The 26226-nt window shown below is 45.6% G+C and overlaps 1 protein-coding gene across 5 annotated transcripts in view; it reads right to left on the bottom strand.

Moving 5' to 3' along the window:
- Positions 1-26226, bottom strand: part of APLP2 (amyloid beta precursor like protein 2) — a 33338-nt gene that overhangs the window by 5911 nt on the left and 1201 nt on the right. For 2 of the 5 annotated variants that reach the window (XM_015883966.1, XM_015883965.1), the window contains exons 2-14: positions 14592-14765; positions 13477-13606; positions 10842-10954; positions 9177-9352; positions 8445-8662; positions 6658-6825; positions 4523-4638; positions 4241-4315; positions 3270-3428; positions 2735-2863; positions 1410-1509; positions 689-859; positions 57-92 (exon numbers count right to left, since the gene is read on the bottom strand). In XM_015883966.1, the coding sequence (XP_015739452.1) occupies positions 57-92; positions 689-859; positions 1410-1509; positions 2735-2863; positions 3270-3428; positions 4241-4315; positions 4523-4638; positions 6658-6825; positions 8445-8662; positions 9177-9352; positions 10842-10954; positions 13477-13606; positions 14592-14765 (1765 nt within the window). The remainder of the gene's footprint in view (positions 1-56; positions 93-688; positions 860-1409; positions 1510-2734; positions 2864-3269; positions 3429-4240; positions 4316-4522; positions 4639-6657; positions 6826-8444; positions 8663-9176; positions 9353-10841; positions 10955-13476; positions 13607-14591; positions 14766-26226) is intronic. The other 3 variants (XM_015883968.1, XM_015883967.1, XM_015883969.1) reach the window with 2 other exon arrangements.

The raw sequence follows: 26226 nt of genomic DNA on the forward strand, positions 1-26226 counted from the left end.
CACAGAGAAGGTAGGAGAGTGATAGAAGCACTGTGAGGGAGCAGCTTAGAACCAACCTTTTTTCATTGGATGGTACAAATCCGGCTGAGGATCTAGCAGGAGGGAAAACAAAAACAAAAATAGCAGAGAAAGGAGATTAAGAGAGAAAGGAAAAAAGGCTTGCGCATGATTTCTGACTCAGACCCTGGGAAAAGCTTTTAGTTCTACAGCTTTCTTTAAGCTCAGGACTCTCTGCAAGCGTTTTTAAAATAAATACACACACACACACCAGATGTCAACACCCGCTGATCAAAAAATAGAGAAGTATTAAAAGGAAAACATAAATTCCTGTGTCCCTTCAGAAGGTCATGGCACAAAGACTTACACCAGAACTTTTTGGTTAAACAGTGACAGTGAGTTCCAGAATCAGGTTACAGAGTAAAAACTTACTTAACACTTCCTGTGAAATGGAAAGAGAAGAAACAGTTTTGCAAGGAGCAGAATCAGGAAACCAAGAAGGCAGCTCAGTGCAAATCTGTAGCAGCGCTACTTCTTTCAAATGGACACAGTCTGAATGTACAGGGGCTGCTTTCCTCTTCAATGACCCCAAGGGATGGAGTGTCCTGTGCCTCTGAGCAGCCCTAGCAGTTAAGAAAGCAGTGCCTATGTTCTGTAAAGCAAATGAACCCAACTCTTCAGTGCTACATACCTTCGTTTTCAGGCACGGCTGGGAATGTTTTCACCTGGAACGGACGGAAAGGTTTGCCCTCCAGGGGAATTTCTTCACTTTCCTCAGAGCTCACCCTGACATCCACCTGGGACTCAGAAATGGACGATGTGAACTGATCCATGTCTGCACGTTGCTCCTGAAGCAATTCATCTAAAAGGAATAGGAGGCAATCTTAGACAAACTGCATGAAGCCTGGCAGGAACGGAAAGGGCCAGATGGTTTGAACGAGCTGATGCAGAGCTGCGAGGCAAACACTCCTCTGGGCTGCCAGGTTATCTTATCTTGTATACACCGAGGTCCCATCTGGAATGCTCACTAAAGGTACCCGCCAGAAAAACATGCAAATAAGAGCCCAGAAGCTTGATGTGGCCAGAGATTTTGGCAAGGGGGGATTAAAACCCTATCAAACAAGAAAGCTTTGGCTTATTTTTATGCTTCTTTTTTCATCTACCTTTGAATGACAGCTTTGCTATTCTGACTGTTGTTGACTTTGACACAGTGAAAGTTCTTAGAACAAGCTGCTCTGACCTGCTGTGCTGCAAAACCCACAGAATACCTGCCCTGCAGTACCTGTCTACACCCACGTGCTCGTTGTTTAGGGCATCCTCAAAGAAGTTAGCAACCTCTCTGCAGTCTGCCTCACTTCAAGGCAGAGATCCTAGTCCAATGCAGTGGCAATGGAGCTGGCAGAGACACTCACCAATCTCATCCTGGATTTCTTCAGCCACATACGGCACCTTGTAGAGCAGAGATAAGCTTTGATTCATCCGCTCCTCAATCACACGGAGATGTGTCATCACCTGCAAACGTACATTAATGCGTTGGAGTAGACAAAGACTGCCAGTCACTTTACTGGTACCAATATTCCACTTACTTAATAAAATACCTACTACTAGAGGAATTGCTATGACAGACAGGATGGGACCATTCTGTTGGTCCACCTAGTCCAGAGGGGGAGAGAAAGAAAGATGGAGAGGAGTCAGCTGACTTGCACTGTAACCAGCTCTCTATTGGAAAGTCTGAAGATAGCTGCTTTCTATATCCCAGATCATGTTTCCCTGGTGTATTAAATTCACTGGTGAAGTCAAGCCTGACCTGCAGAGGGTGCTGCATAATCAGGGATCATGCAGACCAAGAAACACATTAATACAGACAGCCAAATGTTGGAGAAAGCCAGGGAGTTGAATGGACCTCTTTTACAGTCTAACGTGTACCTGACCTTTTAGAGCAAGGATGAAAGCAATTTAATTTTACATGTGGCAGCTTGTCAGTCAAAGGAATCGATTGAGGAGCTTAAAGTGCATCTGAAAAGTAAAGCGAATGGAAATTGAACTGTACCACCCACATCCCTCACATGTCGATTTGTTGACACTGCAGCCTTCAGAATGAATTAAGGACTGTTTAGGTTTCAGCTTAAGAATACAGTTCACACACTCCCCTCTTGGGCTTTAGCAGCTTCAGAACAAAGGGTCAGGACAGACTGTGTTTGATACGCTAAGTTCTCTCTGAGAATGCTACTGCATATTCTATATCACAAGCCAAACAGCAGTTTGTAAACATCACAATTATTAACAATCCTTCTGAGGACACTCAGCTCAAGAAGAAAGCAAGAATCAGTGGTGGAACAGCAGAGAGACAAGAGTTGAAGTTGTACCACCAGCCTTGAAAGAAATGAAAAGGTCTTTAAAGAAAGTGGACGCAAAGATGACCAAGTCTCCAACAAATAATTTCATGGGTGCTCAACTAAAGGAAACACAAAGATGGCACCAAACTAGTCCTAACCCCTGCACTCCCAAGGTAGTAGAACCTCCATCCTCAGTTGTTGTATTTTAAACTCTGAATCATACACTGAGGAAAAGTGTGCAGAGTATCTGATGGCAGGCAGCACGCATACAGAACAGGAGATCTCCACACAAGCCTATCAAGTTGCTATAGCACCCAGCAAACTAAGGTGAGGACCCGACGCATGCCTGCTAGTGCCTCTGCCGGGTTACAATGCCTCCCTTGATAGAAACATTCTTATACCTGAGATTTCATCTGTGCAGCCTTTTCTGGGTCAACTGCCAGGACGTGCTGGTAATGGCGGATGGTGTGCAGCCGGTCCTTGTTCTCAGCACGAACGTAGCGCTTCAGAGCTTGCACAATGCGGTGGGGCTGCAGGATTTTGGGGATGGTGGGAGGAAAGAGTTCAAATCCATGTGATTCAAATGAAAATCACTACTGGAATAAAGCATTTGAGACGTGAACCTGCTTTGCTACTGGACAGCTCTGTACAAACCTCTTACGTAATACCTTTATACCCTATGTCTCTTTGATTCAGAACGCTGTGCCTTACAAGCACTAAAGAAAGCAGTGTGATTTTAAATAGACAAAAAGAGCGAGTCTATCAGGAGACTCACAGCTGGGTCTTCAGCAGGAAAAACCACAGTGGAGAAGGCTTTACTAAGAACCTCTCCCTAGCTGCTGACCCAGCAGGTCACGGTCTCCTCACCAAGCCATTCCCACCTTTCACTCCACCCAGCACTACCCCACTGTAAAACATCATTGCAAAGGAACTCACTCGTGGTGGGACTGCTTGCAGGGCAGCCAGGTAGTTCTCCAGCGCAATCCGACGGCGATCATTCAGGATGGCTTCCACACGAGCCAGGTGAGTCTCCACAAGCTGCTGCTTCTCACTTGCTGCCTCTTTCTCCAGAGATTTAACCATTGCCTGGAAGTGCTGGAACAAAGAACAGAGTCCCTATAAAATGCTGCATGCTTCAGGATCTCTCTCGTTCACATAACTCCTCAGAATAAATGGAGTCTGTCACATTGCATGTTCTAGACATTTACAGCAGGAGAGAGGGGAACTGACAGATGTTGATGCAGATTTCATATTTACCTTGCTAAACAACCTGTTTTGATGGTCTGAAGAGGGCGCACAGCCTTGCAGATAAAGATAATATTGGTGCTGAGGGACCAAAGCTACACTGAACAAATGACACCTGCATACTGGTTTGAGGGAACTTCATCTGTTTCCCATTGCCAGGAATATCTGCCTCTAACAATCCCATACAAAGCATATTCCTGATTAACTTCATCATCTAACTGGACTCTACTCGTAAGGCAGGAGATTGGCATTTTGGCAGCAAACCAGCTTTATCTGCTGTCTAAGTGGTTTTCACTAAGTCTGCCCAAACAGGAAATGTGTGCCCAGAGCATCAGGGCCAATCTGAACAGGGCTGTGAGGTCGCTGCTCAGTGCAAAGCAGGCTGAAGGTCTGAAGTTACAATTTGGCTCTGATGTGAGATAGCTTCCTCCTGCTTGGCTTAGGAATGGACCTGGCGCACTATCGGATCATCTCCAGCTTCTAGAACAAAACACGCAATTGAATTGAATCTCCTCTAAAAGGCAACTGCTGACAGAACAGGAAAGCTGCTCTTCCATTTCAGTCATTTTTTGGCTTTGAATATCGGTAGCTCTCTCTTAGTTTACTGATAAGATGAAGGCCAAGCACCTGTAGCTTTCTTCTTTAGGCCCTTCAACTCTTACCTGAATGAGAGTCTGTCTTTCTGCCTTGGGGAGATTTACAGCTTGGTGCTCTGCTTCCTCCCATTCCTTTTTCACCTGGACAAGAAAAGGACAGAGCAGATCAGCAAGACAGACATTTACATCTGATATTCAGAGAAGAGAAAAATCTAACTGCCACGCTGTGGCCACATTGTAAGAAACTCATAGAAGCCAGAAAGAACGTCAGCCTGCCATCAGTTTGTTCAGAAGCACAGGGGCAGCAGCCACGCAGTGCAGTACAAAAGGCCAAAGCTAAATGCTCACCCGATCCATGCGGTTGTGGTGTCTGACCTCCAGCTGTTCCTTCGCCTTCTGGAAGCGGGCATGTTCATTGTCATCAGCGGGGGTTTCGAAATACACATCCACATCATCAGTTGGCACTGCAAAGAGAGGGGAGGGATAAGTGGAGGTGCAGAAAACCACGATCCTGGATTGTACAAGACAGGTAGGGAGAGAAATCTCCATGCCTGCAGAATTAACAATCCATCAGGCAAAGCCTGCTGAACCACCACCTACCAGGAGTCCATTTCTGTACCTCTAAGCTGCCAATTTACTGCACGACATCACTCAGTTACATCAGCCCAAGCACACAGTAATGCGCTGTGACAACCAGCACCTGTTTGGTCTTCTCTTTAGTTTTGAGACCAGCACTATTCAGCTCCAAGAACAGTGACTTGCATTGCAGAATAAAGAACTTGTGTTCTTTTCCCCTTCCCGCTGGCTCTGGATAGTTTAAATGACATTTTGTGCATTAGCTGCTCACTGACAAGCTGGCTCCAGATATCATTAACATGATTAAGGAGCTCGACAATAGATCTGCACAAAACACTACCCACTATTTTAACACTTCAAACCTACCTTCTTGTAGCAGATGCACCATACAGGACTAACAGGCAATGATATTAGACAAGACAGCAACAGAAGGAGGCTCAGTGAGACAAACTGACTTGTCCAATAATCGGGATGATTTGCATCTTTACGACATTCAAATCCGACAAGGGGAGAAATAGGATTCCAGAGCTGACAGTCTCAAGCTCCTGCAGAATCCACAACAGGAGCTCCGTGCTCCATACACCGCAGTGAGGAAACACGGAACCAGGTTTCTGTGCTACAGTTTTAGACATACCACATCCTAGAGCCCTTTCTGAAAGGATCTACAGCAAGCAGGACGTGCTCTGTTGCTGCCCTTTAACAGACAGAGAGCAGAATGGGAAAGCTAAGGTAACCCTTCAACCATTTTGTTAACGTTGGCAGACAAAACCTCCAATACTTCACTGGAAGTCAGCCTGCTTCTGAGCAAAAGTCACCTTGTGCTTTAGCATGAATGAAGGGGAAGAGTTTAGCAGGCAATGGACTCCACAGACCTTCTTATTTGGGAGGGAGGAGGGGAAGAATTACTGCATGAAAGAATGGCAACATATAACATAAGCATTATCACTGTGTGCGAGGACAATGCCAGACCTGCACTGTGCTCTGGACCTGCTCATGGCATTTCTGAACCAGGCTCTGACTCTTTCCAGCCCCAAATCCCTCTGTAACAGGACAAACTTTTGTATGAAAAGCTCCTGACATCCACATCTTTTATTTCACCACTTCAGTTAGATCAGCCCAATCTAAAGCACTTGCATGAAGCCCATTTTGTAAACAGGATTATGGCTGTATAGTCAGACTGCCAAGCCCCAGATAACACAAAAAGCCTTTCAAAAGGCTTTAATGGTAGCTGAAGTGGAAGTGCTGGAGTTCAACAATAAGATTAATAAGGAGGTTAAAATGTTTTTGGTAGTTTTATCATCTGACATAAAAGCCAGTTGAAATTGGTGCCAAAAACCTCAAGCTCTCAAAAAAATGCAGGGATTGAATCGTGATTCATATTTCAAACCGAGCTCAAAGTGGGAAACTGAATTCTATACTACTTCACTGATGTCTTCTGAAAATGTAATAGCAAGAAAACGCCTACCTGCAGGAGAACGACTCTCAGGACTGACTAGTCACACACATGCAAGGCAATGTGACTGGGGAAAGAGAGTGCTTTCTTCCATAGATATGGAAAAAAAGCCATTATGCAAACAGGCAAGCGAGGTGCTTTCATAATGAGAGCTGAGAAACAACCCCTGGTTCCTGTTATAGATCCAGAAGATAACCAAGCCCCCTTGGTAAGAGCTGCAGATCAATGGTGAGCACAGACAGCACGCAACCAGAACCACTTTCCCCCATGAAAGTCAAACCTAAAGACCTCGAGAAGCAGAGACAAGAGGAGACTGCTGCAAAAGGACAGACACCAGAACCAAAAGGATGGGCTACACACGGATCCTCTCTTGACCTAGGCAAGGAGGAGGAGACACCAAACGCCAGACAGACAGTGGCTAGCTGCAAAGGGGCCAGTGGGAGGCAGGACTTACTCATCTTTTTACACACAGCCATACAATACTCCTCTGACTCAAAATTGTTCCTGTTGCCTCCGCAGCCTCCATATATAAAGCGAATGCATTTTCTCTTGTTAGAGTCGAAGTACCAACGAGGCATCACAGCCCGGCAGGGCCCTGTCATGGCCTCCTGGGAGCAGACAGCTGTGTGGAGACGGGGTAGAACATGAGCTGGTAAGGAACACAGGCCATGCCGAGCAACGTACAACGCAGTGGTGGCCCTGGTTCACACCTCCTTCTGGACATCTGGGCTCAGCATCGCTATGTCAGCCCTTCACCAAAGGGCTTTTGTCAGTTTGAGGGGGATTCTTAACATTTGACAAGTGTTCACCACAAGCACTGCAAGGGAACGGCCAACACATGCTGCTTTGCAGTGGGCTACCAAAGCCAGAGTCTCGACATGTAGCTTTCATCTGCAAGAGTAATTTCACATTAGCTAGCACTAGGAACAGCAAGGATCTATTATGCTGATGCCAGAGTTGTGTCTTGGGTATCCCAGTGGTAGGGCCTGAGCTGTATAAAATCAGCATGATGGAGAGAAAACCCATTAGGGCTGCTTAACGCATTCAGCGATGTCCTGTTCCACTGCACTCTGCCTGGATAGATGCTCAGCATCTCACAGGCGAGGTGTAAAAGCAAGTGAGAAGGCAGGCTAAGCACACGGAACGTGATCGCTGTGGCAATCAGAGCTGTTAGATTTTTAAGGTTATGCATTAGATACTGAAAATCCAGATAGCCATTGGCACATGGGCTGCTTCACAATAAGCAGGCAATGTAAGCTGATGGGTTATTTTGAGGCAAGAGAACAGATATGCTGTGTAAGTCAGCAACTGTATTTGGTACTTCAAGAAAACAGACTGTGTACCCCCAAAACAGACACTCCAGTCAAATTGCTCCAAATCTGCTTCAACATCTGCAGCTCTGTAATGGTTCTGCACATATATGATCTAAGCCTTGCTTCAGCAAGGAAAATTATCTGCAGCATGCTGGCATTTTACCAGCAAGACGCAAGAACTGCTGGCAATGATTCAGTGATCTGTAGCTAATTGAATTTCAATCCCTCTTTGCTCCTCATTCTCTCTGCAGACACTTGGACATGCAAAGTATAGGACAGTCTGCAACACAGATGCCCTCTGAATGGCACCAACCACTTAGCAGAACCTACTGCAAATACTTATGTAATGAAAGAGAGCCAATTGTGCTGATTTTCTTTCTTTTGTGAAAGAGAAAGGTTTATACAAAGGCTATTCCTGTTTAACTTGGAGAGTGGAAAGGGGGCACCAAGTATCATCCTCAGCCTCAAAGGGCACTTTCAACACCACCTCTGCAGAATGCACCCCATCACTTTAAGCTTCCTTTTTGTAATCTGGGTATAGCACACAACACTCGAGGTACCCACCCAAAAGCAGGAACTCAAGGTGTACCCTGCACATAGAATCAATCAGATTCCCCAAAATTAGCCTATGCTGATATTATTTCCCGACTCAACGCTGCACCTTCATGGAGGTGCTTGTTCAGTGTGCCAAACACTGGGCTTTCTGCCAGCAGTTCTGCTGTTTATCTGGAAACATATGGCCCGTGCTCCAGAGAGTTAATTTCAACACTTGAAACACAAGCATCATCAGCTTTCCTCTGTTTGCTAACTTATCTGGCAAATAAAACTTCCAAGTGGCATTTACTGACTTGATCAAAAATCTATCACCAACTGACAGCCAACATGAGTACAAGGAAGTAAAAGGCCTGGAAGCCAGAACGTGACTTACATTTCATATCACTGCTCACTTCTTTTTCAGAAACAGCCTTGTCACTGGTGGGCTCTGTAGTGGTCTCCTCATTGTAATCATCTACTTTATAGCTATCGTAATAGTAATCACGATCTTCCACCACGTCCTCTTCTTCCTCCCCTTCATCTTCTTCATCCTCGTCTTCCTCCACAGCTGTTCCTGTGAAGTCTTCTACACCTGCCTCTGTAGGGAACTCACTGAAGGGATACAGTTAAGTTAGGGAGTTAAGGGAAAGCCAGCTCCTTTGCAGCCAGCCTTTGGCATAACAGAATAATGACTCTCTTTTCAACTGTTTTAGGAAAACCAAAGGTGATAAAATAAGTGTATTGATGGCTGTACAGCCCCAGCAATGCGACTCAACAGCTCAGCTATTACAAGCAGAGCAACTCCATGCCTCTAGCTTAGTGGGGGCTCCTAATGTTTCTTTAACAGATTCTTTTCAGTAAGCTCAAATCTGCAATATCTGCAGGGAATTGCAGCTATCAGTCTTTCTGACTGGCAAAGGATGGAAAGAAGGGACTGTTCAGCTGCTGTAAAAGGAGTGCTGAAAAGTCACTCATCCTCCTGCAAGGCGTGTTAAAGCTTAGGACTCTGCCTTGGGAAATTCAGAAGCACAGAAATTCTCCTCTCAAACCCCATCATCTACTTGCAACAGGTAAAAGCAGCTTCACGTGCAGGGCTATTAACACCTGTGAGCAGTAAGAACCTCACCTTTTGTAAGTGTCATAGTCTTCATCCTCATCTTCATCCTCTTCCTCCTTGGACAGAGCCTCATCCACAATTTTTGTCTGGGGACAACATACATATTCTGTTCCATGGAACTGGTCTACTCCACAGGGCAGCAGCATGCCGTAACTGTGCAGGATCATCCCTTCTGTCAGACAGGCCTGAAAGAGGAGCCCACACGTGGTAGATGAGGATCAAGCCCTTACTTTGGATAATGTTTGCCTAGCAGAGGTCCCAGCAATGAAAGGACCAATGATCCAAATAATAGCAATGCACAACCTGAGTTTGAACACTATGAGTAAATGGATTTGAAACCTGTAGCAGAAGCAAAGTCCCCAGAGAAGTCCCTGATCCAAAGCCATGCAGCACTTCGTGGTGTTAATGCACAACCCCCCAACCCCACACCTATCAACCACCCATTTGTCACAGCCCTGCTAAGCTCTGCAGAAACAATCAGGTGTTCTGTGCCAACTCAAGGGTGAGAGCACTTGGAAGAAAGGGAACTGCTGTTTGCCTTCCTGGGTTGGCCATTTCATTAAACTTTATCTATTAAACTTCACATAAGTAAGTGAGTAATTGCTCAACTGCACTTTGTGTCAAGATTATTTGAACGTGCTGCAGATGGAAATCAATCAGACAATTCAAGAAAAAGCCCAGTCCAAACTGTGCTTAGACATTATGTCTATAGGCTTCTCTTCAACTACGGAAACGTATTGTTTTGTGGCTTTGCAGACAAAGATGCAGTAAGAAAGGCTTTATTATGTAGATCAAAACTCTCTCCTGTTTTGCTTTGTTACAGCCAAATATTTCTGCAGAACAAATCTGTTGAAAGCAAGCCATCTTTATATTTTCTGTACATAAAGTTTGTCCTCAATTAAAAAGCAATTCCTCTAGCACAGCTTCATTAAGACAGGTTTTTCTCCCAGGAAATTAAAGAAATAGAAGCTTAATTGGTACATCCTTAACCTCTTATTTACTAACACTGTCACAGTGAAGCACTGTGTTACTGTACCCACAAAATTTTAAGCATGTATATTTAACTGTGATTTCCTTTTTAATTACTGACATCTGAAATGGGTGCACAGAGAATTTGTAACATTTTTGCTGGGCAGATTGATAAAAACTCCAACCAAAATACATAACAAAGCAGCCAAAGCCCCAGCGGTCTAGATTTATTCTGAGAAGATAATCCATCTCTTATGTAAAACCTCACTAATCGGTCACAACATAACTCACATTGCACTCCAAACCAAATCCCCAGCAGCAGCACCAACGTTAATGGAAAATGTGCATGAAATATCCCAAACTCTGACCACTGTGACTGTCCACAATGCAGGATGAAGGATGAGCCACCAGTTAGTGCAGTGTAACCAGGGATATGGATTCCATTCCCAGCTCCATCCCAGCGTATGATCTTGGGAAGCTGCTTAGGACAGTCTTGCAAGATTGGAAAATAACTCAACCAGCTACACTGCTTTTTGATGCCATTTAAGCACTTACAAGCATTTTTTCCATCGCCTTCCGCCCCAGGCTGCAGCCTGCAACATGGGAATGAGGGACCCCAGAGATGAACAGCATTACACTCCAGCTCTACAGCCATCCAAGTGCACATACCCAGGGTAAACACTCTTACCAAAGCATCTCAGTTACCTCTTTTGCTGCCGTGTGCCAGTGCTGATGGCTTTCACACACATCCATCCGCTCCTTGTGGAAGAACCGGCACTTCTCCGGGACCAGCAGCACATCGCTCACAAACTCACCCACTAAAAAACAAGAGATGGCCACAAGGAGGTGAACAAAGGTCCGCCCATCCCATCATAAACATCCAGCTTCCTGCAGGAGATAGAGGCAGCATCAGGTGTCCCAAAAGCACGCTCAGTTGTAAGTGGAGAACATTGCATCTGCATAGGGAAGCTTTCAAAGCATTTAATCATCAATCTCTAAATGAGCTGTATCATACCAAGGCTGCTTCAAGCTGCCTGTTGTTGTAACAGCCTGAACATTTTTACGTGCCACAAGTGTTATCTATGTTTTCAGTATCTGGGTATCTGATTAAGTCTTGTTTGTTTTGTTTTACACGTTTCCAGATGGTTTAGCTCAGGATCAGCTGTGGCACATTCCCCAGCTCGGACAGCCCTAACCAAAACAGAGGATAGGAAAATAAATCCATACAGCCCCCAAAAATAACAGAGTAAAACCAGACTCGGCAAACACACTGCATTCCAGCATTTAGATAACCACAGCCTCACCAGCGCAATGAAGTTCTGGCACAGCCACAAGGCCAGAATCTTGCTTTTGAAGAAGAAAGGGGACAAAGATATCAGTTTGCCCTGCAGGCTTTGCAGCAGTTGGATTTAACTGTTTAAGTTCAATACCCACTACAACTCAGTTTAGCACCAACACATGTCAGATCATATCAGAACAACGTAGGCATTACTTTCTGTTTTTAGTCCAAACTCCTAACAAACATCAGCACTGCAATATATTATGTTTTCTCAGAGTTGAGATTTTTCTTTGTGGATTTAAAAGCTGGTTCCAGTAGTTTTAAAACAAGAAAATGCCTGGATACCCTAAAAGGGGTAAGGAAAGATCATCAGTTCGAATGTTTGGGGACAGAAGACTCAAAGAAATAACAAGCATTAATAAACAGCTGCCACAGAGCCTGTTTCTAATATAGGAATGGAAGACATGGAAAGGTCTCTCATCTCAGGCTGTAAATAGAAAACCATTATGCATGGCACATTAATGGGACACCTACTTCACTGATGACCACTTCCAATTAAAAAAAAACACTCCTCCTTTTAGAATGAGAGCAGAGGAGGTGTTCCCATGGCACCTGGCAGCTCAGCCAGCAGTTTGCATTTTCACACCTCACCAGTTCAGCCCCACTTCCACCATCCTATTGTTACCTCTATTTTACAGCTCGGTGCCAGTGCCAGGGGGCCTCCTGTCCCCTGTTTACCTTTGAAATACAAAAGAGCTTTCATTGACAGGGGAGAGGCTGGAGAGGTTAAACACAGCAAGATCCTATCTCAAGACTGTCAGCACCTTAATGTAGCAAGGGAATCACCAGCAGGTTGGACTACAGTAAAAAAGCCCTGCATATCGCAGAGGTGCTCATCGTCCATTTACAACAAGCAGTTTGCAAACTGTTAAAGACCACAAAGATATATTTTATGACTTGCATCTCAGATGTAAAAACCAGAGCTGACAAGCTGAGCCTCACCAGCCCATAGCAGTGCAGCAGATGACACACGTGACAGCCTTTAACAGCTTCATACTTCTCCAATTTTAGGGTTGTGCCACAAAACCAGGTTAATTTCCAGCTGAAGAACACGCTTGGGAGAGGATTATTTTCAAAACTGATGACTCCTTATAAACCCAGAGACCTTCATTTCATCCTTATTCCCATCAGCAGTACTCAGTCTGATCAGTCAGGTTTCCTTGCTTCTCCAACTGTGTTTTTATACCTATAGATATGCACCTTTCTCCTGGGATGTAACCACACTGAATTCAGCTTTTACTCATGCTCTATGGAAGGTACGACATACAGGAGAACAGCACCTACACAGACCTCTGGAATGTCCTTGTCCTTTCTCATACCAACCCACACGTTAACCTGAGGTACATGCAGTAATTAAGAAAACCAGCCCAGCAGTGTCAATCACGACCTACGGGTCAAAAGCTGCATGATAAACAAGTGCTGCCTGATTCCAGTGGCTTGGATGGACTTTGGAAAGTACAGTGAAATCCGTGACAGTTTATCTGATATCTTTCACAGTTCAAAACTGGGGATGAAGGATGTAGCTGCAAGAAGCAGGGCCCTTTTGAAACAGCTAAGTTTAAATATAGGCATTGAAACAGAATAGAGATCTCTTGCCAAGACTGAAGCAGGAAGCCTGAACAGGCAGAGTGTTTAAGTTTCCAAGGCAACAAAATATTAAAGCTCCACAAAAATAAGATCAGAGTATTAAATCCCAGTGTCTTTGTGATATTCTAATACAATAGCCTTCAGGTTTTTATGGCAGTTGCAAAGAGAACGGGGATTTCTTTTTCACGCCAGGCACCATTATTCCAGTGCAGCTGTTATCAAGCCGTCGATCTGTTGAAGAAAGGCAGAGTTCCATCTTGTGGAAATAAAACCATCTGAGTGGAAGTTGGATGTGGAAATGGCAACCCGATATGAGAGGAGCTTTATGAACTCAGATGTTCTCTAAGAAGCCAGGAGGCAATTCTTTACCCTCCCCCCCACACACAAATGCAGGGAAGCATGTCATGCACTCACCCAGGCACTTGTAGGGCACAACAATATGAGTGTGGTCCTTGCACTGCTTCTTCCCCCTCTTGCACCAGCTGTCAATACTGACAGGCTGATTGGCTTCCACGACATTTGTAATCTGAAGGTCTGGATACATCTGTTTAAAAAGAACCACGGATACATTTATTTCCAGAAAGGACAAGGAATGCACAAAGTGGCTCTCAGCCAGAAGAATCAAGGCCAATTCTCTGAACAACAGTAACTTCAAATCTGTACACGGATACACATTCTCTTCTGGATCAAGCTCCCAACAGCTGAAGACATAAAAAAGCCCCCAGCTGTTTATCACTCAGGGCATCAGCAATGGAATGTGTCACCACTTCTTTACACGTGGCAGGAGAAAGCCAGGTTAGGGGCAAGAGCTGGGCACAGAGCTGAGGCCTCTGGCTTTGCATGGAGGTGGAAGAAGAGTATTTTTACCCATTCCATTTTGGCTGGTGCACTGACAGTGTGATACCCTTTGGAAGAGGGCAAGCACCAATAATGAGGACTAATAACATCTTCAGACTGACTCATCATTTGCCAAGCTAATATGCACCTAACTCCTCATGTTTCCTTATGCCTGCTCCATTTATAACCTCTGTTAACACTTCTGCTCAAGTTCTCAAGTGCAGACACTGATTTATATTTAGATTTCCGCTACGTGAACCACATGTAGCCCCAGTTACATCAGCCTTGTAAAACAGTACTAGAAGTTTTCCAGTCCAGACATAGCGTGCTCTATCACTTTCCCATTAAAAAAAAAACATTCCTGCTGGTATTTTACATGCCAGTCACCTCCGTGGAATAATTAAAGACACTCTTCAAGGCCAATATGCTGCAGTATCTGGAGAACGTACCTCCCTGACCTACAGACTGAGGGCCTTCTTAGGGCAGTGTGGGCTGATATAAACTAGAGGTAACTCCTAAATCCCATTAGAGCATCCATGCTGCTCTTCCACGGCAGCAGCACAGCAGGGCTGTTCAGGGAAGGCAGACAGTCAAACACAACTCTCCTGCAGGGTTATCTTGCTACTGACTGGTTAAATTCAAATCCAAATCCTTTGCAGCAGTGAAGAGCCAGATCACACAGCAATCCTCACCTCCTGGCAGTACTGCAGAATCTCTTCCTTCGTTCCAAAGCAGCTCTTGGTCCCAGAAGTGTCAGGTTCCCATTTCCCGGTCTGGATATTCACATGCATATTTAGCTTCCCGCAGAACATGGCAATTTGAGGCTCTGCCACCGCAAACCCTGTCCCAGCATTGGCTGCAAGTGCCTGTGAAGACAAAGAAAAACAACACAAGTTGATTGCTTTACCTGACAGAAAACAGAACGACTCAAAGCACCAGAAAGGCTCCGGCATCTCCACAGAGAACTCAGCTCCCACTTCCATCAGCAGAATCTTGCATACACACTTTGTAGCCGTATTCCTTGAAGCTGATGGTCCCCACTCTGTGTTTTCACCAGCAATGCATTTGTTTCTCCAACTTTATTTTTGCAACAACAGCTTGTTGAAACCAAAGGGTAATTAATTCACACTTGAAGGTCGGGCCCACAAACGCTAAAACAGATGTCTGAGGAACTTAAAGACCAGCTCACCATCCCCAGTATTTGGGGATAAAGAAGTAATCTCATTAACCCTTGGCAGAAACTCCTTTGTGCAGCTCTCAGTGTTGCTTCTGCTAATAAATTAATCGCTTCCCACTTCAGGAGGATGGCTCAGAGATTCAAGTGTGGTGCTTGCCCAGAGATCTGCAGACATCAGGGATACATACACCTCGCTTGTCCAGACCTCCATGTAAGGATGGCTTCTGCTGATGCAGCTCCCCAGCCCATCCCTCACCCCACGCATTCCCAGGGCTGCTGCCCTGCCAGGTTCTACCATCAGACAAAAGCCTGACAACACAAAGGCACATCCGGGTCAAACTGCAGAGCGAGCACTGCAAACAAGGCCAGCTTCCCTTCCTGAAATCCTGCAGGCTGAACAAAAGAAAAACGGGATTAAACTAAACTGCAGAGCTGGGGGTTTTTCGGAAGGGTTAGGAGTCAGCCGGCCTCTCCCCGTGTAACTAAAAACCAACCCTAAGAACAACAACAACAAAGCAATTCACCCTAAGAACTCCAAAATCAAAAGCTCTTCAAAGTGGTTTTGGGAGGGGGGAGGAGTGAAATTCATTTCAACTGCTTCAGATAAGGCAGATGAGAAACAGCAAGATGCGGCTCCAGAGCAGCGCTGCCCCAAGGCTGTGTTTTTCTGGCAGGCTGCACTGCCCCAAGCCACCAATCCTGCCTTCATATTTAACCTTTCAAGCACTCAAAAATGCATATGTTCCTGCAGGCACTGATCATCCCCTACTGCCTGCAGATCCCCACCAACTTCAATCGACACACATACACTCACAGCGAGTCAAAAGTGATCGAGAGAGGAATTCAGCTGGTCAACTCCAAGTGCAGCTTTTGCTTTCTAGATATTAGGGGAAAAAACAAATGTCCTGCACTGCCTTCCTCATTGCCCTGCTGTGCCAGGAGGAAAAGGGAAGTACAGGATGGTCCTTTATAACAAGCAAACTTTCTAAGAGGGCTTTTCCAGCTCTCTAACAACAAACACCGTGTTGGTACCAACAGATAGATGGGAGGAAGCAATCCACAGCAGAACTCTGCTTTGAGACACTATGACTGCATCCAGGATTCGAGCTGGCCCTGGTAAGAAGAACAAGGCATGTTTTGAGTGGTTAGGATTGCTAACACAGCCCAACTTGCTTTGAAGAAAAGCAGGAGAGGTGCAGCTCCCATCCAGAGGCAGAAACATCCTCCGGTAATCCATTCACAGCTGCCTTCAGGAGCAAAACTCTTGTTCAAACACATACCAACCTCCTGAAGTCACCCACAGCCGCTATTTACACACTGCTGTTAGCTGCTGTTTAGTCCTGCTGTCTCTCCGGCCTGACACCTCGCACTGTGGCAAAGGTACCATTCCTCCTCCAGGTCTGCTCCTACAGTTTGCATATCAGTCCGTTGCCATGATTACAGGATCATGCTAAACCCCAATTTGCAGCTGAACAAACGAGTCTAATTACTTGCTTGATTTCATCACTTCCAATCAGATGGAATAAGTCTGCTCTGGAATCGCGCAGTTGGGTGAGTTAATGAACTGTGATGTGCAGGAGCTGAATCTTTAACCCCAAGATAAGATCTGTGAGTAATGAGCTCCCATTTTTCACCGACCACATCACTTACTTAACTCGGCATTTTTATCTCATCGTACCTGTAAGGACAGAACACAGCACAAGGAATCCCAGTGGAGTCCACACCTTCAACTTTGCCACTCAACTGAAGGACCTCACCTACCATGGGGGCTCTTGGGGCCCTGTTCCATCACCCCCACAATGATCTCTAAATCCCCCTGATGGAAGCACTTCCCTCTAAGGACCCAGTTCATGGCCACAAGATTGACAATGCAGACAGGTCCCTTTGTTTCAAATTCATTTTCAGGCTTCCTCTACAGCAGCACTCAAAAATGGAACCTCCATCCTCCAGTGCTGTGTGAGCAGCACTGAGTGCAGGCAGAGCTCACAGACACACACTGGGGATGACCCGGCCCCACAAGAAAATGCCTTTTGTACGCCTGGCCATAGGTCAGAGCTGATTTCCTGCTCAGAAGGGTTAAACATTCCACAACTATTTGCTGCTCCACTGCCAACAAGTGCCACATTGCACTACGAAGGATCACTTGTGCTGTCTGTGTTTGCAAAAAGGGAAGGCCCTCAGAAGAAATATTGCTCCATACACCATAATGCACAAACCAAGAGACTTCAGAACGGGCTGTTTGGCACAGATCCCATCTGAAGAAATTACAATTAAAGAGTGAAAGAAGTTGGCAAAGTGAATTTACATATAAGAACTTCTAAACAGAGTGCCTACGATTCCCCTGTATTTGGATTAATAACTCCTAAACATGAGCAGAGCTTTGAATCTGTGCTTCCAATGGTGCTCCACGCTTTGCTGCCCTTAACCTCTCCTGCTTTTATTCAGCAGATAGGTGGCTCGAGCCCAGGAAGGCTGATGAATGCCTGACACAGCAGGCAGTAAATCTACAGACCAGCAACTCATCCTAGCTCTACTGCTTTATTTTTTTTTAAATTGCTGATAATTACAATAATGCACATGGGCAGGACTCCAGGACAGGAAGAATTATTGTCTGCAGGCAGATCTGGTGTGAGCTGATAATACCAGCCTGTGTTTGCTGTTGAATTTAAGAGGCAGAAATCTCAGTGAAGCAGCATTTGGATTCTTTTAAGTTGCTGGAAGGGAGGAGTTCTCATCTGCTTGTCCTTTACTGACTTTGGTGCTGCAGCAGCCAAAAACTGGGAAGCAATGCAGGAGCTGCACTGCTGGCTCAGTGCAGTTTATATTTAGACCCACCCCATGCACGGCCAACGTGCAGCCTTGAACGCCTGGAAATTCAGTGACAACATCCCGTGTACTTTCAGATGTGCTGACAGCAGACAGAGAACTACAAACACCAACACAAAGCCAAAGCCCGGAGCATTCTTATTGCTCCTGCACTCTGCTCTGCCCTTCTGCATTGAGATGGGGCCTTCCCAGTACCTGTGGCTCACAGGCAGCCTCTCTGCCCTTGGAATGTGCACTAATTACACAGCAGATTATCTCCTCGCTCCTCCTCTAGTCTATGTGCTCCACAAACCCAGCCTACATGAGTCACTGGGCAGATAATCTGTAGTCTATAAACTGTAGCCACTATAGCACCTGTATGGGAGATCACAGTGTGAACCACTGATTAATCAGCTGAGGCAAGTGTGGGGGTCAGCTATGGGAGCACAGGTGAAAGTTATGTAGCTGTGCTCCCTGGAGGGGTGGAGTTCGACTCCACCTCCTCTAAGACTTCATTTAAGGGCTGACCCTCACTGAGGCAGCATCTCTTGGAGATCGCTTGCCAGGGAGGATTGCCTCAGCTCTGGTGAGTTCCCTTTTCCTTATACCTTCTGTATTTCCACCATTTTCCTTGTAATTGCCATTCTTGTTAGTACCAGTATAGTTACTGCCAATACAGCACCTTTATACAGAGCCCTCCTAAGGTACAACACGGCACACACAGGCCAGACCTATTTATTGTGGGGCTAAAGGAAGGCAGAAAGTCAAGTGACATGCCTAAGGTCATGCAGCAGAGGCTCAGCCTGGGCTAATCCTCAGCCCCCCATGCTCCAATCTGTGCCATCACACTGCCCTGCACAGCAAGACTAATTACTGCTCTCCCACTTGAGTTATTCGGGTATCTGAACCATAGAGAGTCAAGATGCCTCGCTATCTTACCAGTAAGGGAAAACTTCAGTACAAGATGATGGTTTCAACATGCACTAAGCATCTAGTGAGGGAGAAACCATTGGGAAATGCAGCAGGTGGCTGAAAGCTGAACCGTGTATTTATGGCTGTTAGCAGCACAATGCAATGTGAGGAGCAGCACTCAGACATGCTATTTCCTAAGTAACTTTTCCACACAGTTCAATAATGAATCCTTTCCATCTCGAGGCACTTTATCTACATAATAGCTGGGGAATACAACCACTGCAGTATCCAGGATACAGAGATTCCACAATACACAGGAAAGTACAGTTACAAAAACCTTTCATCACTTCCAAACAAGCTGGTTGAAGCAAAAGCAACCAGCTGCTAGACCAAACCTCAGCCCAAATCACACACATGCAATTGCTCCCTCATCTTCCTAGTGGGCAGGAATGGAAGAAAGGAGACAGAAAAGAATGTATTATCACCAGGCCAAAGAACCTGAGCACTTGAAACTGCTGATCCAAAGTGATTTAGCATTCCAGAGATGCATTTAAAAGATCCAGATGTTGTTTTAAAGAGCTGTGAAGCTCCCCATGACAAGCTGTGCTGGGATGGCTGCTGCAGGAATGTGGTTTCTCAGCCTGACCACACGTCTCACCGCTCCGATGTCACGCGATAAGATAAAAAGGGCTGCACAGATTGTGGGCTGATCTGCAGCACCACCATCCAAAAAGCAGGCAGGAAACAGACCAGAGTATTTCAACAGAGCATCAAGAATGTCAAGTGGCAAGGAAAAATACCTGGAAAAATATGTGTGAGATAAAGAGGAGATAGCAAGTGGAAAGGCTCCAACAGCAGAGCCTGAGCATCCCTTGAGTTTTGCCTGCAGCGAGATCACACAAAGCTATGAAAGGACTTTCTAACACCTTAATGGATCCCCTTCTTTGACTCTTTTTCAAAGCAATCTTGACTAATTCGGGAGTGTTTTATTTCTGAGGCATTAATTTATCAGCTGGGGTTTAATAGTCACTATGTCATATCGTAGATAAACCAGCATACAGAAACTCTAATGGACGCATTAAACAGCTCCTTTAAGAGAAGCAATAGGCCTCTACTTAGACTAACTGCTTAATGCTATTAGAAAATTAAGGAGTAATTTATAGCACAGACTAAAGCTGGCTCGGACTGGATCTCCCCTTTACTGATTATAGCCATGGGGGCTACTGGGCTCTATCACACTGCACGGAAACAGAACAGGAGGAAGCAAAGCACTTCTGTTAGCAACTTCCTCCTGGTTTCAGGGAGGAGGAACCAGACACCCCATATCCTCCAGGTTTCCTTAAGCATTTTCTGCCTGTTTTGAAGGCAGGGAGCAGTTCTTTCCTACTTCCAGCCCAGTGAGCTGGGTGGTGGGTATAGCAAGGTCCTGAGTGCCAGCAGCAAAGTATAAATGCTCAACTGTCACAAGTTTTACTTTCTTTCACCATACAAAGCAGATCCGGACTGCAGTGGAAATGCTGACTTCACACATAAACACCATCACTACAGAGGGATGGGATAGAAGATCGATGGCAGTATTGATGTATAACAGGCCATTCACCATTTTCCTAGCCATGGGCTGAGTAGCTCCAATAGCTTTCTCAAAGTCAAAGGATGAGAGCATTGCACAAAGTTCTCACGCCAGGGAGTGGCGGTTTTGTTTCTCATTAGCTGACTCCAACAAGGCTTGTAATGCAGACACGAGGCTGAAGACAACAACCTCACCAAAACCTGGCACATCTCTGCAATGGATTAAGTCCTTATGGAACGTGTTCAGGTGCCTCTCACATCATAAGAAATCAGCACTTGAGAAGGAGCCATGCTGAAATTACAGCTTGGTGATGTAATAGCACCAGAGAGCCAGGAATGTCTCATTCTAATATCTTGACTTTGGATGGATATATAAAAAACTTTGAGGGCTCCAATGTGTTCCCAAGCAGCCTAAGGCTCAGCTGTCTTCAAAGCTGCCTCTCCATGCACCACCTCCAGCTAACACAGCCGGCAGTGCAGGATGAATCTGGCAGGAGCTGGGGATGCCAGGGATACTCAGAAGGTTGTGAGAATCCAGCACTGAGCACTGTTGGCTTGACTGAAAATGTACAATAGATTAAAAGGAGGAAACTGGGCAAGAAAAGTAAGCTTGTATGTAGAAGAACAGTACAGATGGCTGTGAACATTAAACCCCCCTTAGGTGGTTAAGTTTGCTTCTGGCTGTAGCTAAATCTTGGTTATGCTCTCAGTCCTATGATCAAGACAGATTTAATAATCACAGGCTATAGAATACAATAACAGAGCAACATGAATAAAGCAATCAACCACTTTACACAAGAAAAGTGTATGGGGACATCTTCATCATGTGCTTCTCTGGAGCAACCAGTTGAGCTGTTTGCACACACCTGACTAACAAGTACGGCACCGGCCTTTTCAGAGCTGTAATACCCTTGAAATACATCAGCAGGAATCACAAAAGGGCTACAGAGACCCATTCTGGTCCGTGCCCCACAGTGAAAGAGGGAATTAACGTGCTACAGATGCCCTGTGGAAAACCTCCCATGTGGTTATACTTTGAACAGTATTCTTCCCCCCACGCTAATTCCCATTGGAGCAAGGTCCAAAAGCTTGCTTAATACAACTGAGCACAACAAATCCATCCAGACCCAGGAATTCCAGCCTAGACTTCAAAATACTTTTTGCTGGTATTGCAGGTTTTACAGTTAGGCAAATCTGAATGGAGATCTCTGGGTGTCTTAGCACCCTGCTCCATTAGGAATCCAGCTCTTTGGTCTTCCTTGGAGGCACAGTGCTGAGTAAAGGATCCTCCGGGCAGGGAGAGAAGGCAGAAGGACTGCAAGGGGATCAGCTGGCTGAAGGTTATGGTTATCTCTTTGTCTCTTAACCTGAGAAATGAAGATGTTCTGAAGCAAGACAAGCACTGAAAATGAAGGAATACATTATCCAAAACATGGTGTATCAAAGCAGTACCAGATTCAAACGTAAGTAGTCTGCATCAGCTGTTGCAATTAGCGTGACAAATACAAGTTGAACACGGACAGAATAAGAGCACGAGCCCATAGCTGGAAGGTGGGGGACCTAAAGCAAGTACAGGCTGTGATGCAGAGCCCAAAGCCAGCTGCAGACAGGGACAGGGCAGCAAAACACTACACTGCAACAAGCCTGCGCTCTGGCAGGCCATTCATCTCCTGCCTTTGTTATTGGGAAATTGCTTCCGAGAAAGCGGCTGCTGCCCTGAACAGAATGCCCACACAGTGCCCAGCTTTGTTGCACAGCAAGCACTGATGCAATGGGAACAAGCCAGCATTGATGAGGAGCGGGTACAACGCTTCTGTTGGTGTTCTTCAAGCCTAGCCTCATGTTTCAAAACCCAAAGCAAACTCTTTTGGTTGGCCAGCAAGAAAACACCTTCTCCACTGCTTAATGCTTCCAGTTCCAGGGCTATGAAGCTGACATCTTTCAGGTTCCTAAATGCAAACCTGATCTTCCTGTTTCAAACAACCCAGACATCAAATTCAATTTCTTCAGCGAGAGCTTTGATAAATTATGCAGAGAAAGAGTCACGTTCAAATGCCAATAAACCGAGTGGGAGCTCAAAGCTCAGGTTTGAATCAACATTTTGCATTTAATCTTTTGAGAGCAATACTTAGCAGATTAAAGCAAATCTGCCCTTCTCTATTTCAGGCCACAATTACTGTAAGATGACCAGGGTAAGAAGTCAGCACCCAAGGCTCAGCATTAGTGACTGAGTGTAATTCATGCCCGTTGCTCTAGGACCACTTCTAGCGAGTTACGAATCCCAATATGAATGGGAAAAGATTAAACACCGATAACATAAAAAAACCTGCTAAGACCCAGCTACGTGCCACACCAAATCCAAAACCATAGAGGGGAATGTGGTGATTAAAAGCTTTATGCTAGAGGCCACCATACGTGTAAGCAGAGCCTGTGTCTGTTGTGAATACACACTCCAAATCCGCTTGAAATCCAACATGAGTGCATGATGTTTGTTCTAACAGATGGCACGGGCAACGCTTTTCTTTCTGTTGCTGTCACTTCACACTACACAATGACATCATAATTAGTGGGATTCAGCAACCCAAAACCCAAAACAATAGCGATGAGTCTTTTGGCAGGGAGCTGGGGCTAAAAATAATGTAAAAAGCTTTTCAAGAGAAGCCCAAAGATTCCAAATGCAAATGCCTGGCTTGTCATTTAAGCCAGGGCAGCTCCAAGAAAACCCCAAGTAGTTCACCCAGCCTCCTGCCCACCCCTGCAAGGGCAGCAGCAGCAGATGAGTTCTGAGCTGGTATCCCTGTCTATCACAGTGCTTCAAGGCAGCAAATTGACCATGCTAAGCACAGCAGCTATGCATGGAAAGACAAGGCCACGAGAGCAGAGTTAACAGAACACAACTTTCCGCAATGCAAGAAAAGAGAAAGGGCACTTCCAAGGTTAAACGCTACTTTTGCTTCAACATGGCTGCAAAGGCTGGTTGTCAGCTTGCTTGATGTGATCAGCAAGAAGGCGGCAGTAAGATGATAATTAGCAACTCTTAAATGGAAACTTCCCTAAGTAAAGCAGCAATCTTCTGTTAGAGCCTTGAGGAACCACGGCCTGGCGTCTCCACTGCAAGAGCATCTCCCTCCACGTCCTTGACCTGAATCAGGCCATACTTCTGCCTGCTGTAATTTTGTTAGAGAGCTTACCGTATGAAATTACCTAAATGCATCCCTGTCACTGAGCCAAAGCCTGGAATCCCAGCATGGTTCTCCCCCCACCCCCTCAATACAGCTCCGCCTACATGATGAGTCAGGCTGCAAAGGGAGGATGCACTCTGCCCATCCTGCATGGCACACACAGCTCCATCAAGCCGCCCAGCAAAGGACCAGCTCTGTCATCTATGCTGTTATTTATTTCTGCATTGCATTTAAACGACGCAGGCAATTTTTAAGCTCTTTGTGTTTGGTGACTTGAAAAAAAAAACAAACAACAAAACTCAAAGTCATCATTTCATAACGATTTTCAGTTAGTCTCGAAACGCAGCAAGGCCATCCAAAGCCAAACTGTTATCGATTCTGTCTCCACACTAAAGCCCTCCAAAGCTGCACAGAACAGCCCCCATAAAGCAGGGAGCAGCATGGCTCATCTCCATAGGGATGAAAGGACAACCCCAGCCCCCCAACACAGCCCTGTGCAGTGCCACCAAAATAAGGAGCATCCTCCCCAATGGCAGCACAAAGCAGCCCCGTAACACTGGGCAGAAAGCAGCTCAGGAGCATGTGCTTGTGATCAGGTGGGCACTTGGATGTGCAAAGCCAGGCCGTGCTCTGCTGCTGGTGGGAATGGTTTCAAGTTAAAAGCAGCGATAGGAAACACCACTATGGGTCCAGATCGCACTATTTGAGTGTAAAGGGACAACATCACAAGTTCAGGTATGGATCTGAAGCAGAAGCCAACATCATCTTAAATTAACAATGGTCCAGAGATGTCGATTGCATGAATTAAATAGAAATGAACAGCACGGTTTTACTGCACAGAGAGCAAACAGGACGACAGCAATTGACAAAACCTAAAGCAGTTCACAAGAAGAAGGCTGTCTTGTCCCAACATGAAAGGCTGGGGAGAGCACACACCTCACGTTCCCAACTGGAGAACAAGGTGATGGTTTAAGCACAGTTGTAGAAGCAGATGCTGCAGTCAGAATAACTTATGTTTACAAGATTGAGCCCTTATGCCTCCCAAATATGCATGGAATAGGAAAAAGTAAAGGTAGGATTTTTATCAGCAATATTAAGAGAGAAGCACGTGTACAGAACAGACCCCAAATTGCTTCTTCCTGCACTGCACCACAGTCGACAAGGTGCAATGTGCAGTAACAAAGCTCAGCCAAGGCCACCTGTACAGTGGATTTTGAATAGCCCTCGTGTTGCAATGGATGTTATTAACAAAAAGAAGCCTAACCCATGATAGAGATATTAATGCCTCATTATCATCTGAGGTCACAGGCTCAATGCCCTCACAGCTGAGACCCAGGAGAGCTGCAAAGCACTGAGCTCACCTCCATGGAGCAGCCCAAGGCAGCGCAGAGCCTCCCACAGCAGCAGGTGTCCATCACTGCTTCCTTACACGCATCTCTGCTTCAGCAGAGGTTGAGATGAAGCACTGCAAATAGCTGCTTTCATACCAAAGCATTTCTCCTAACGCTTCCTGGGATGTGAAGCTTTGGGAAATGAAAGCAAAGCAAAGGCTGAGCTCAGGACTGGAATTTTCCTGAGCTGTTTCTCCTTAGGACTGGAACACAGAAGTGGAAATTTCCCCTAGGTGGAGTTCTTTGTTCAATGCAGCAGGCAATTACAAGTCCCCAAGGTCTGCAGAAATGGCACAAGACTGGTATTTTCGTTAGTGAGAATTGAAGCACACCATGCAAAAACAACAACCCTGACACGAGTCAGCACGTTGTTTTCCTTACCCCAAACCTCGGTGCAGTAACAGAAGCGTTCAGGATAAGCTTGGGAAGAGGAGCACTAAAACCAAAGGCTATTAAAAAGAAAACCAAAAGCAGCATCAACTCTGCATTGCCTCCGATTCGATTACACACAAAGGTCAAGTGATAAAAAAGAAGCTTTCCATCCCTGAAGGCCCCGGGGACACGGGACGAGCAGTTTATCATTGGAACAGAGATCCAATTAGAATGGATTCATTTTCCTTTTTCCAGTTGGCATCTGTGCCCCATCCCAAGTTCTCTCAGGTTTCACAAGCAGGACATGGCAGCCCCTAATTCAGATACAAGCACCCTACAAAGATAGCAGCACCAATGGGGTGCCCACTATATCTCTGTGCTCATACATTGAATCTCATTTGTAGGCTGTTGGAGGTTATCAGCCAGCAGCACCATCTGAAAAGGAGGGCTGACACCAGGCAGGAGCCCTGGGGAACGCCCTATTCAAAGGCTCAGATGGCAGCAATAAATAAATAAATAAGGCCGCCACTCCTCTTCCTCCGTGCAGGGGAGAAAGAAAAACAAATTGTGGTCCATAAGCGGATTAACGGGTGTTCCGGGGACAGGGACTGCGAGCTAAGATAATCAAGCAAAAGAAAATCCACCTAATGGGACATTGCCAATTCCACTGAACTGATAAATGCAGCCACCCGCTATTCGTTTGCCTTCACTCCGCAATGCTTTCAAATGTCATCTTTATATGAGAAATAAACCTATCTCCTATAGGCGATAAAAACAGCCACCATTTCACTTCCTAAGCTCTGCATCCAGAGCAAATCTGACAGCAAGGAAGACCCGCAGCTCCCCACTGACAAGGCAATGGTGGGGAATACGGCATAAAAACAAGAAGTAAAATGTGACAACTGACATTTTGTGGCAG

The sequence above is a fragment of the Coturnix japonica genome, chromosome 24 (genome assembly GCF_001577835.2).
Source record: "Coturnix japonica isolate 7356 chromosome 24, Coturnix japonica 2.1, whole genome shotgun sequence".
NCBI classification, from domain to species: Eukaryota; Metazoa; Chordata; class Aves; order Galliformes; family Phasianidae; genus Coturnix; species Coturnix japonica.